Source organism: Echinops telfairi, unplaced genomic scaffold (assembly GCF_000313985.2).
Source record: "Echinops telfairi isolate 266 unplaced genomic scaffold, ASM31398v2 ScPeMD7_3;HRSCAF=10, whole genome shotgun sequence".
Lineage (NCBI taxonomy): Eukaryota > Metazoa > Chordata > Mammalia > Afrosoricida > Tenrecidae > Echinops > Echinops telfairi.
The window spans coordinates 35,543,909-35,556,489 of record NW_022103899.1 but is presented as its reverse complement, the minus strand read 5'-3'; the positions used below and the strand labels follow the sequence as shown (position 1 = coordinate 35,556,489).

The 12,581-nt window shown below is 42.6% G+C and overlaps 1 protein-coding gene across 34 annotated transcripts in view; it reads right to left on the bottom strand.

Annotated features, from left to right (window-relative positions):
* MAP2 (microtubule associated protein 2) overlaps positions 1-12,581 on the bottom strand; it is a 241,754-nt gene that overhangs the window by 36,021 nt on the left and 193,152 nt on the right. For 13 of the 34 annotated variants that reach the window (XM_045297150.1, XM_045297171.1, XM_045297162.1 and 10 more), the window contains 4 exons: positions 8,413-12,165; positions 7,993-8,199; positions 7,683-7,817; positions 4,141-4,205 (listed from right to left, as the gene is read on the bottom strand). In XM_045297150.1, coding sequence (XP_045153085.1) covers positions 4,141-4,205; positions 7,683-7,817; positions 7,993-8,199; positions 8,413-12,165 — 4,160 coding nt within the window. The remainder of the gene's footprint in view (positions 1-4,140; positions 4,206-7,682; positions 7,818-7,992; positions 8,200-8,412; positions 12,166-12,581) is intronic. The other 21 variants (XM_045297182.1, XM_045297210.1, XM_045297246.1 and 18 more) reach the window with 7 other exon arrangements.

The window sequence follows — 12,581 nt, the reverse complement described above, 5'->3', positions numbered from 1 at the left end:
AGCCCTTAAGAACTGAGGGTTCTGAGAATGCAACCAAATCAATGAAATCTCTTTAAATATTTTTTAAGATTGGGAAGTATAAAGAAGCAAGGAGCCAAGTAAGGACTCGAAGGGAGATGCCTGATGATTTCCCATTGAAAGTCACAAAACTGTCCTCATTTACTGAGAGGAATGAAAAGGAGAATTGTTATGGTCAAGAAAGGGTCTCTAGTGATGCTGACCAGGGCATTATTTGCTAAAACATTTCCTTTCTCAAAACACTTTTCCAGCAAGCAGATATGATTCTTCTTTGGCCCTCGAGAGAGTTAAGCAAACACCCTTGAGCATGCCAAAAAACTGTCCCCAGGACGTTCGCTCTTGACCAGTCGACGTTTGCTTTGAGAGGAGCACTTCCATCTCTCGATTGTGCTGTTGTCTTGAGGGATGTACCGGCAGAGCCATGTTTCATGTCCTCCTACAACATTATCCCAAGTGCTTTAGAGTCTTGATCACATATGTTTAAAATTCCTCTTGAAAGCCCTGCTCTGATTGGCAGTTGATCCAGGTGCCAAAGTGCGGCACCAAACGAGCAGCAAGTTTGCTCAACTTTAGTTCTTAGGTCAGATGTGTTTAAACGGAACCAATTGCTATGTGTGTGCTATTGACTACTGTTTCTCTTGTCAACTGTGGGCCTTTTCAATGAAGGCAGGAACAAGATTATTTCCTTGAAAACGAATGTGGATAGTCTGCCACTGTAACACTGTCTCAGACCTTCCTAAGATAAGCTCTCCATTTGTAAATGGCTGACTTCGTTGGGACATATTCCCCCCCCCCAACTCCCCGCCCCCATAACTTTTTTGTACAGCATCAATTATTTCACATGATTCCACCCACACATTACCATATATTTGGTGTTTGTTCTTGCTGCAATTTCAGCAGAATTCATGCTATTCTGTTAGGGACTCTCGTCAAACTTACCCTTTTCAATGTTTCAAACTAGATTCTATTCAGACAAGTGTGCAGATTATTTTGAAATCTATGGATATCTTTTTCATAATACTGATTTCTATTAGCCTTTTGAATAGAGTCCCCACATATTTTCAGTGTGTTTACTTTAAAATTGAATATGACCTTCAGTATTACATCTATGTCTTCGGAGGGGAATGGAAAAATAAGATACTCTCTGATGAGTAGTGACCTTTATACCAAAATGGCCAACTCTTTGCAAATTACAATCTTTTCCCAAATACTCCTGTAGTAATGAAAATAATTCTACAAGACATCAAAATAAGGCCTGTTGTAATCAAAATCATGTTCAAGTACTGGGATAGGCCAAAATAAAAGTCCCAAATATGAAATTCCATGGTTCAGGATTGGTTAGAAATAACATGTTTTATAAAATAAACCCTAAGATGGAAAAATATTATACATGGAAGTTAGCAAGAAGATGATTAAACTTCTTTTCTCTTTAAAAAGATTATCTTAGGGACTAAGTTTCTTAATGTAATTTGATATTTAATTCTCTAATTTTAGACCAGTCTATATAAAATGTTCTTTATGGATTTCTATGTATATATCTAATTAATCAAGCTACAATGATACTATACTTGTAAAATACCTTGAGAGCTTTTCAGAATTGTTTCTCTAATAAACAGAACCTTAAAGGTGTGTACATAATTCATATATAGGCACCGTTACACAGACTTTACAATAGCATGTCTTTGAGGTCTAATAATGGGAAAATTTTTAAAGATTGAGAAAAAATTTAAGGAAAATCTATATTGTCTTTATCAGAGGGCTGAAGAGTTCCTATATGCTGAATAAATTTGATATATGAAGTGGATACTGGGACCTAGATAGACTAGAATTAATAACAAGGTAATGCATAGGCTACAACTGATATGATGTTTCATACATTTTAAAAATGAAAGCCATCACTAAAGGCAACACCCATGAAAATCACATGACTTAATTTGTAGGTCTTGTTCACTCCCGAATAAACTGTCTACTAGTAAGTGGGTTGGATATATGGCATTCTAGAGCAAGCTATGCTGCAAGGCATGTGTCTCATAGGGAACTCTGTTAAAAACACAGGCAAGTATGACAACGTTCAGAAGATTTCTTATCATTAAATAATTAATATAATTTGGCTGCCACAAAAATAGCAGTTGAAACTGAGATCTCCTCTCAGGTTTTAACCTGCACTGCAGCTTCAGCACAATCAGAAGCAATCACAGGTGGCACCTCTGCTTCCTTGTTTTAGAGCCTCAGAGTCGTGAGTGGGAAGTGTTATTGGGTCAACACAAGTCAATCTATTTTGATTGATCTCATCCACAAAAGGCTGAAAATCAAAAGTGTGGCTTAGGGGGTAAAATGGAGTAATAGATGGCCTCAAATTGTAGAAGACAATTATCAATGTCACATAAGCATAAAGCAAAACAAATAAAACCTACCAGTCAAACACAAATAAAGGAATGTGAGAAGATCAGGTTCATAATTTAGATCAGTACCAAATAGCAGAGATAAATTAATAAAGAATTAACCATGGGTTCGAAGAACCATCGAGGAAGAAGATGAAGTCCTAGGAAGAAAGAGGAGAGTCTAATATGCGAGGGACTAAAAGAATACTGATGAAATAGCTCTTCCTCACAAAGAGTATGTAGGTATAGACAAGAGAAACAAGCTGGTTTTGTGTAAATGATTTTTGTTATAAATGTAAGCATTAAAAGATGACTTTGTTGATTTACTCAAAGATAAAGAGAATTGGAAATTTCCTCAGCATTTTCCATGTCTACTTAAAAATTCTTTCCTAAAAGGGAAAAGATCAGTCATACTTTTTATAACTGTGGTTGAGGACTTTCATCTTTCAAATAGTTGTTGTAAAAATAGTTACCACTATCACAATCCAGCAAAGACTATGTGGCAGTATATACTGTTTTATAGAGCTATAGGATATGTTGCCGAAGCAAGCACTATTTTATAGAGTTCTAATAGTTCCTTTTCATAACTCATATGATACGGAATCTTTTAATTCCTTAATTTTAGAAAATTAAAGCAAAGGATGTAAATGTTCCCTATGGTTATGTTCAGGATTTTGACATTGTCTGTTTCTAGCCTTGCTCCTCCCGCTAGAACGTGTTACTGCTTCGTTAGAAACAGGTAAAGCGATGGAAATGAAACCACATCACACTCGAGAGAAAGCCCGACATTTAGCAAAGGAAGATACAGACTGTGGTCAGGAGTCTGCCAGAAAACACTCACATAGAATTAACCACTTTCTTTGATTAATGTGAACCCGTCAGATTCAAGACAAAATGAAAGACCTGGTTGTCACAGGAAATCAAACACTACTTATGACCATGAATAAAAAGTAGAAGTTTAACATCACTTTTTGGAAGAGCAAATGAGAAAAAACAAGGAATTTACAGATACTCGATGGCTGAGACTCAGAACCTGGAGATAAGCTACTGATTAACATAATTAAATCTGTTGTATTTTTATAATTAATGTTAGGATCTAAAATTTTCTGTCAATCATAACTGAGTAAGAATACTTGATATTGTTGTCTGGGTCTTGTCAAATGAAAATATGATAAAAAACATAACAATAAATGAACAAAAGAAATATAAAGTAGTTAAATAATAATGAACACAGACAGCTCTCAGATAGAATTGGAGAAATTATAAGGGGCAGCAGGGCTATTTGGCACATGGGACAAAAATGTTAAACATGGACATTCTTTCACAAAAAATAATTTCACCACTGAGAAACCACCCTAAGGTAGTGTATAGGAATGCACTCTGAGGTTTAGTCACAAAGACTTTTAGAGTAAAATTGTTAAAATGACACAAAAAATTAGAAGTCCAATCATAGATAAATCTTTGCAAATAAATAAAATGAAATAGCATATAGTCATTAAAATAATGTGTAGGAATATTTTAGGGTGTAGAACTGTGTTTATTGCTGAACAAAATTCACACAAATGTTTCTTTTAAAAATTAAATTAAAAAAAAAATTTTAAAGCCTAAAATATTTTGCATCTAAATGGTAACTGCAAACCAAATCAAACCCATTTAACCAAAATTATCCCTCAAGTTAAGTTTGCAAACAACACAGAAAGGAACTGCAAAGGAAGACACAGGAGAAATTCACTCTACTCACAGATGCTTTGTCCCTGCCTTGCTTCCAGACACCAGGAGCCGGAGCTGGTTCCCCAGCTGCTGCTGTTGAAAAGAAAAGACACAAGAAAATCCCCTAAACTTAGAGGTTACAGGCTACATCATGCACCCCTCAGTACCTTTGAGATATTCAATTGCAAATGAAAGGCAAACCTTTTCTTATTTGGAGACTGAGATTTACTAACTGAAGACACCCTTATAACAGTAGCATGTGGAGAACACCACTCTGCTCAAGCAGAGTCAAAGCGCCTCCAATGATGTCCTATGGCCACCACGCTACATTTGAATCGCTGCCCAGGAGGACAGATCTGATGGAAGGGAAGGCGCTCACAGAACAGCAGGGCACAAGCTGCGGAATTAAGGGAGAGAGGACGGATTGGTTTGTAGCTCTGACACCACACAGAAGAGTGTCCGCAGGGACTCCAAGCCCTCTGCCCCTTCCGAAAGCCATTGTGTACCGGCAGATGCTTTTGCATTCTGTGTTCTAAGATGCCAGTCAACTCCATTCCCTCTGCACCCCTTCATTTCGGAACAGAAATGACACAATTATTTGACGTAAAAAGGCACCACATGACTAGCCGAGGGAAGAAAAAGAGTTTGTCAGGGAGAGCAAACAAGAGGGATTCTGAGCTCGGAAATACAGAACATGTCTTCCGCATGCACATCCTGGATGAAACCGTCACCGCATCTGTTACTGTTGTTTCTCTTGCTGCTGGTTGGAGTTTGAACTCCATTATCTGTAGCATATCTTCTGTTGATGAATTGTCTCTGACTTGACTTAACTATCTGTCTTAATTTAAAACAGCCCTTTGTGGTTTTGAGAACTGCCTGTATTGTATTTTGAATAAAAGAAATTGTACTTAGAATATTCAAGCCTATGTGTTTATCCCACTTCTCTATTGCCACCCCGTAGATTTCAACTCACAGGTAGACCTCGTTAAGACAAGGTACTCAACTCTGACGCCTGGTGACTTTAGAAAACCCAAAGCAGATCCCCTGCTATCCAGTCAATGCTGACTCATAGCTTCCCCCTGTGGGTTTCCAAAACTGTAACTGTTTATGGGAGTAGAAAGCCTAGTCTTTCTCCCGTGGAATTGCTGGTGGTTTCAAACTGCTGACCAAGCAGATTGCAGCCTAATATGTAATCACTAGACCACCAGGGCTCCTAAGATAGTCTTGGACAGCCACAGGAGCAGTTTAACCCAGTCCGATGAGTTTCTGAGACTGCAACTCTTTGCGAAAGTAGAAAGCCTACTTTCTCTCTTGTGGAGAGACGGGTGGTTTCAAACGGCTTACCTGTGATTAGCAGTCAAACTCAGAACCACTGTGCCACCAGGGCTTATTAATCAGACAGGGTAGAATTAATTGCCTGTAGGGTTTTCAAGGCTGCGTTCTTGACTGGAGCAGATGGCCACATTTACAAAACATTAATCTTGTACTTAACAGCTGAATACTTTAACCACAGAGCTACCATAAGAGAGAAAATACTTATCCTGAAAATCCTGAATGAGATTCAAAATAGATGCTTATACCATGTGCTACTCTAACCCCAAACATTCACTCTCTACAACATGCTATTTGCTATGTAGGTTTGACTAGGGAGATTATTCACAAAGTCTAGAGCTGATTCATTAAAGAAAGAGGGCAAAGATGCCCTCCTAGTTTTCTTTAAATCCATGACTCCTTTGTTTATGTTTTTCTCTTTGTATGTGTAGAGGTTTCTTAATCTTTTACAAAACAAAACAAAACAAAACACTCACTGCCATTGAGTTGATGCCAACTCATCGTGACCCTACAGGACGGGGTAGAACTGCGCCTGTAAGTTTCCAAGACTGCAACTGTTCCAGGGAGTAGAAAGCCCCATTTTCCTCCCAGGGAGCAGCGGAGCAGCGGGTGGTTCTGAACTCTGGAGCTTGAGGCTAGCAGCCCAACGTGGAGCCATGACACACCCCCAGGGCTCCCTCACTCTTTGAGTAGAATAAGGGAAAATGCTAATTAGTCCCAAACTCTGAATTTCCTTAACGATTGGCTTTTTAAAACTATTAAAATGAGTCACTTAAATATCAATGTTATGTAGTCATTACATTAAACCATTTGGAATTTCCTCGGAAATCCCACAAACCCGAGGGCATCTGTCAGGCCTTTCATGTGGTACGTAGGACTTTCATGCACAAGTTAAAATATTCTTCTGCCGGCCCAAGCGTTTGTCTAATCTAAGTAGAAGGCAACTATCAAGCTCAGTGATGTTAAAAACCTGGGCAAATGAACTCAAGAAGACATAATACAAGACTGAGCGATGCAGTGTTAAACCCTCGCTGCTTCCTAATTTAGAGGAGCCCTCCCCCCCCAACTGAGCCTCTATCTTTAAGGTTTGTCTTTAACCTTTCACTTTCAAACCCTGCCTTAGAAACCAGGTCTTGAAAGACAGCACAGGAGTTTAGTCCTAAATGAACACAAGCACAAAACAATGCTAGTGGCTCTCATAAAGTCCGTCAATGACCTTCATGTTCTTTCTCTGGTTATCAGAGGTGACGGCTGCTCTTTACCTTTAAAACCATTCCAAGATGCATATAGAAGCACTTAAGATTTATAATGCAAATTAAGTCAATTTCTGAATTAGCAAGTCAAGATCTTATTATGTCCTTGACATGTCTGCCCCTTAGTAATATCATAATACATATCAAGTAGATACTTTGCACTCAAATCTAGGAATCAAGTTAAAAAATTAGTATAGTTCGAGAAGACAGATAGAAACAACAATGTGGGATCTAAGATATTCAGGGAGAAGGAGTTTTATCTTAGAATTTTATACTGACTTATGTAGAGAATTTTGACAGTTTTGATCCAACACGTTTAAGAAAACCTCAAGATAAAGTGTAAACTAAAAGATGTAGGAATATAGATGGAATGCTCCACTAATTTTGGATAGAGGCATACAATCTGGTGAGATTAGCAGGCAATTTCATTTTTTTCTCTGTTGATTTTCATTTAGAGAAAAGTTATTTTGGAAACCACACTTTTACCCGTATTTTGCTTTTTCCATTTTCAATCACCAAATCACTGTGCATTCTAGGAGATTTTAAAGAAATTCATCAACATCAGTAACAGATTTGGCAGTAACCATGTTAAAAAAATGGGAGGGGTATGTGTGGGTTTAAGCATGAGGAAGGAGAAAAAGCAAAATAATGAGAATGCATACCACACATAAACTCATCACCACCGTCTTACCAAACACACAGAATGAAAACGGGAATCCTCATAACGTGACACTCAGACACAATGCCGAGACACAATCACACACGGGTTAAGGTTGAACGTGACAAAGAGATAGATGAGCATGGGCTCTTCTGCAAAGGGAGGGGGTAATGATACAAGGCACTTAACGGCAACATCGTTCATGACTACTGAGATTCTTGGGGAAAACACAAACAAAACTGAAGAAGCTTCTAGGGCAATGACATTAAAAAAGAAGGAACAAAAAAAAGGTCTATGTTTGCCAGCCACATTGCAGAAGTGAACAGTCACCTGTGGTTTTCCGCTTAACACAGGAGAGATGAGTTGGTCTAGTATATTTGATAGCAGGTTTTAAAATGAATTTCCTGGAGGGAGAGTGGGCCTGAACTTCTGTTTTTTTAGCAAGTTCAGCCTTCTTATAAACCGCTACGAATAAGAAAACACAAAAGAAGCACACCATCAGGAAAAGAGAAACACTTGGAGCAAACCCGAAAGAAATGTCATAAATAATTACCGCGGTTAGGCAGTTTCTTCTACAGAAGAACATTAACGACTTACTTAAGAAAAACACATTTAAAAGAGAAGTGATTATTAAATGAACCTTTTTTCCTTCTCACTTCATCCCTGGAGACTGTGCTAGGCTCCTTTTTAGCTATTTTTCTTTCAGGAGTGGAAATTCTGCCTCGCCCGGTTTTAAAAGGCTTTTCTTTTCTATGTTTCTCAAGAGAAGATCTCCGAGCTTCCGGGTCAGCTTTCTCCTCTTTAGGAATAGTTTCTAACTGTTCTGTCATGATGCTCCGATCATCATCTGCGGATCAAAGCAAACCATGGCAAACGACAACAATGACAAAGGCATTAGTAACAAGTGTGCAAGAGCGCTGGTAGAGTTTACAAAAGGCAGAGTAAAGACACTAAGGGGCGTTGTGAAAGGAGGAGACTACTTAGGGAAGGAAGTATGGTTCCCGACGTGGCTATGGGGCTTTATCTGAGAGTAGGAAACGGAAAAAGAAAGAATGCACACCTGGAGCGTCCACCCAGAGGCTGTCAGCATCCAGGATGGAGTCCTCGATGGTGGTCTCATCTCTGTAATCGTCGTAAGTCTCTGTCCTATAGTCTGTCAGGGCGACTTCTCTCTCGGGGGAGGCTGGGGCGTCTGGGGAGCCCTCCTTGGGTTCTGCCTGGGCTTCGGCTGCCTCTTCTCCTTCGGGCTCCTCGCCAGGAGGGCACGGTCGCCTGTCGGCCTCGGGCTGCTCCAGGGCTGCAAAGCGGACGCTGTGGGAACCAGACTCCCCTTCGTCAGTGGTGGTTTGCACGACGGTGATGAAGTCATCCTCAATGGTTACCACGGACTCGATGACGCCTTTGTGCTCCCCGGGGCAGCTTTCCACGAATTCCTCCCTGACACCCGGGACGCCCAGGTCCGTAATCTGAAGGGTGTCCGAGCGGAAGAGCAGCTTGTCAGATTCTCCCCGGGCTTCGATCTCGTCTTCCTCACTCTGAGCCTCCACGGGTTCTGCCACAACCCCTTCCAGCAAGGGCTCGGTGACATCCGAGGGCGTGATGGAGATATCTGGGGTGTCTTTGCTTTCTTCCGTTGGAGGCTGAATAAATTCCATCTGGACTTCGGCTCGTTCATCCGGGGCGCTCTCAGCCTCCGAGACGGCCGAGGCACAAGGTATTTCCACCGACAACTTCACAGCAATCTCATCTTGGGTCAGAGAGGACTCCGGGGAAGTCTCCTTCTTGCCCTCGTCGGGCTTCAAGGACTCCATGGTCAGGCTTTCATGTTCACCACTAGACTCATAGGACTCCTCTTTGTCCACAGCCTCCTGATGGACCAGGTCCGGCTTGGCCACCTTCTCTTTGATTTCCGTCTCACTCACTTTGGGGCCTTCTCTCGTGTGGCCAGACTCAACACCTGTCAAGGCATCTGCCTCCTGAGGAACTTTGGATGAAGGGACCAGGTCTGGCTGTGCTTCTTCAGGTTTCAACTCTGTCGCCATGCCAGTATCCACAGCTGGCCCTGCGGCCATCTGTCCAAAGTCGCTGACTAGAACCTCTAATGGACCCTGCTCAGCCTTCTCTGCGGCCCGATCCACTCCTGGTTCATCTTTTTTGGCTGGCTCGCCCTCCGCTACTTCTGGCACTGAGCTTAGACCTCCCTCTCCTTTCTCAGCCATGAGAGGAGGTGTATCTTGCGATCCTGTCAGCTCTTCGGCCAAGGACTGCTCACCGGTGACTCCTAAGTCAAATGTTTCAACTTTGTCACCAGCCTCTTCTGCTTCCTGGGTGTGTTCTTTTGCATCAACGTGTTCTTCACCCTTTTCTGGCACCGTGTCCAGCTTATCATTCGCTTTCCTTTCCTGATCAAACTCCCTACCTGGCCCCGACGTAGGTGGGGAGCTTTCTTTCTCCCCACTCAACTCATCTTGGTCTCTCCCTGCTGCTGCCAGTTTGACTTCAATCAGAGAAAGGTCTGTCGCCAAATCTCTCCGGGCTTTATCATCAGTGCCTTCGTAAAAGGAACCGCTCTCCCCAGATAAGTTCTCACTGTCTTGAACAGGTGACGGGAGCGGGGCTGTGTACTTATTGAACACGCAGTAGCCCAGGTCTTCCAGCTGACTGTCTGTTTTGACAACGACATGGTGTTCACGGGGGGACATAGTTACGGGGGGCAAACCAGTACAGCTCTCCTCCATCACAGTCTCAGAGGGGACCGACTTCCTCCTGGCCATCTCAGCATCCGCACTGACAGAAGCTAATCGCGATCTGGTGCCTGCCAGATCTAGCATTTCGGGCAAGTCAGGGGTCATGACAGTCCCATTTTTGTCGTAATCTTTGGTGCGGAAAGGTGACTCGCAGGATGTCTCCGCTTGGATAGTTTCCTCGCCTGTTGCTTTCTCTTCCTCGATTTGCTCTTCTTCCTCTTTACTCTCTATTGGGAAGCAAGGGGCTTTCTCCAGTGCAGGGGTTGTGGCCGGAAAATAATCATCTCCTTCGTCCATACTTCCACTAGTGTTGGTTAGGATATCAGAGGCCAGGGGAGACAGATCATGGCCCCGACCAAAATTAAATCCCAGGGCTATGGAATCAAGACAAGACATGGGCAAGTTGATGGACATGCTCCTTTGCTCTATGGCAGACCTTCCACCCAGGCCTAGACTTCTGCTGAGGGTCAGGTCGTCCTTGTTCTTGCTGTGGAGATCCCTCTTCTCTCCATACACCTTTGGGTCGATAGTGAACATTCTTTCTTGGGGAGAACTGGGTTCTTCTGGCAAATCGGATGGGTAACTCTGTGCGAGAGTGCTGTACCCCGCTTCCTGTGCTGCCACACGGGGCTGGGGTTCTTGTCCTGCAGGGGCTCCCTTATCCTCACTTTTGTGCAAGGGAGATAGAGTATCAAAAGACTCGTGGGAACTTTCTCTTGTGTCACTCAGTTCATAGTAGTCGCTGCCTGGCTGGATGCTTTTCGTTACTTCTTCTTTCAAGGCAGACGTTTCAAAGTACGTGGACATTCCCGACTTATCTTCATAAAATGGCATGTCAAGCTCGGACGAGGCTGCAGCTCCCGCACTTTCGATCTTACCATCGTTGTCAATAACCCTCTCGTCAAAAAGTTCCTGGATCGAACCCTTTGCACTTAGTGTACAAGGTTCAGTCAGCGCTTCCTCCAGTGCTCTAGCGGCCATGGCTGAATCTGTCACGGATTGCTCTGAAGTTAAAGGGGCTAAGTCTTGTTGTAAGCTATCTGTGGTGGGTTCTAGGCCTTTCTGTGCTTCCTTTGGTGAAGTCTGCTCTGTGGTGGTCTGAAGGATGCCGGTGGCATCACCTGTCGACTGTGGAGGTCTGCTATCTTCCGGCAAAGCTTCTTTGTCAGCGATGGTAGATTTTTCTTCGTGCTGGAGCTGGGGCTCTGTTTCAGGAAGTATCGGTTTGTCTCCACTGGAGGTGGAGGGTCCTCTTTTCTGTCCACTCGCTTCTATTGTGGCCTCCCTCTCTTCCTCTGGCACGTTCTCTGTGGTACGTTCTTCTACGAGAATGTGTGTGTCTTCGGGCGAGGGAATTGCCACTGAGGCTGGGGTTTCTGCCAGTTGGTCGGGTTTATCCTTCAGGGACTCTTCCACGTTAGAAGTATCGTTGGCAGACTCTGGGCCACTGGCTTCTTCTAGGGATTTTTTGTTATCTGGCTGTAATAGGACAGGGGCAAAGGGTGATGCTTCCGCAGACATTTGATTCTTCAAGATATCTAAAGGAAGAGTGAAGTGCCCACCCTGAAAGGGACTTGGCATGGGAGAATCAAACTGTTTCCCTTCCCATTTGGGGAGATCTTCAAGCATGTCTTTTACCTTCATTGGTGTTAGGGGACCAGGCGATATTGGAGCAGCTAAGCCCCACTCATCTCTCTTGGCTTCCGTCGGCATGTTGATAAACCAGTCTTTTTGCTCTTTTTGAGTTGGAGACTCTGCAAAGAAGCCTATCCCAGGCACTGGGGAGCTCAAATCTGTCTTCTGTTGAAAGTCTTCAGGAGCGGCATCCAGAGTGTGTCCACATAGACTAGGAGGTGCTCTGTCCTCTTCTTCCTGTTCTTGCCCATCCTTGCCACCAGGGGATGTTCCAGTTGTCTCTGGCTGAGAAACTAAGGCAGCGTGTTTAGGATCTTCACCAGGCTTACTTTGCTTCTCCGCCTCCTTTGCCTTTGTGTCTAATGGCTCCGTTGTAGATGGACTCAATTCATGCTGATCATGGGATTCCATCTTCGAGGCTGTAAGCAAACCTGAAGTAATTGGGTGGATTTTTAAACAAGTAATAGGCAATTGCTTTCAGGCAGTAAGGTTACCATTATATTTTGAAATGATAAATGAATGGCAGTGTAAAAAGAAAACAATATGGAACATGCAAGCATGCCACCCACTTGAAAATCAATATGAAAATGTCAGGGCTGAGATCTATGTGAAGCGTTGTTACAATAAACTCCCATTGTGCATTCATGTGTACTCTAATTGTATAAGCATTTACTTTTAAATACACTGGGCTATCCTCTGGGCTTATGTTCAGTCTCTCCTAAACATTACATAATGTAAAATTTAGTAGAACAATTTCCATGTGCCTTTCACAGATAAAAATGATGAATTAAAGACTGTTGACTAAATACTTAATATTAGGGTGTGAGAGAATATATTTGAAGTACTA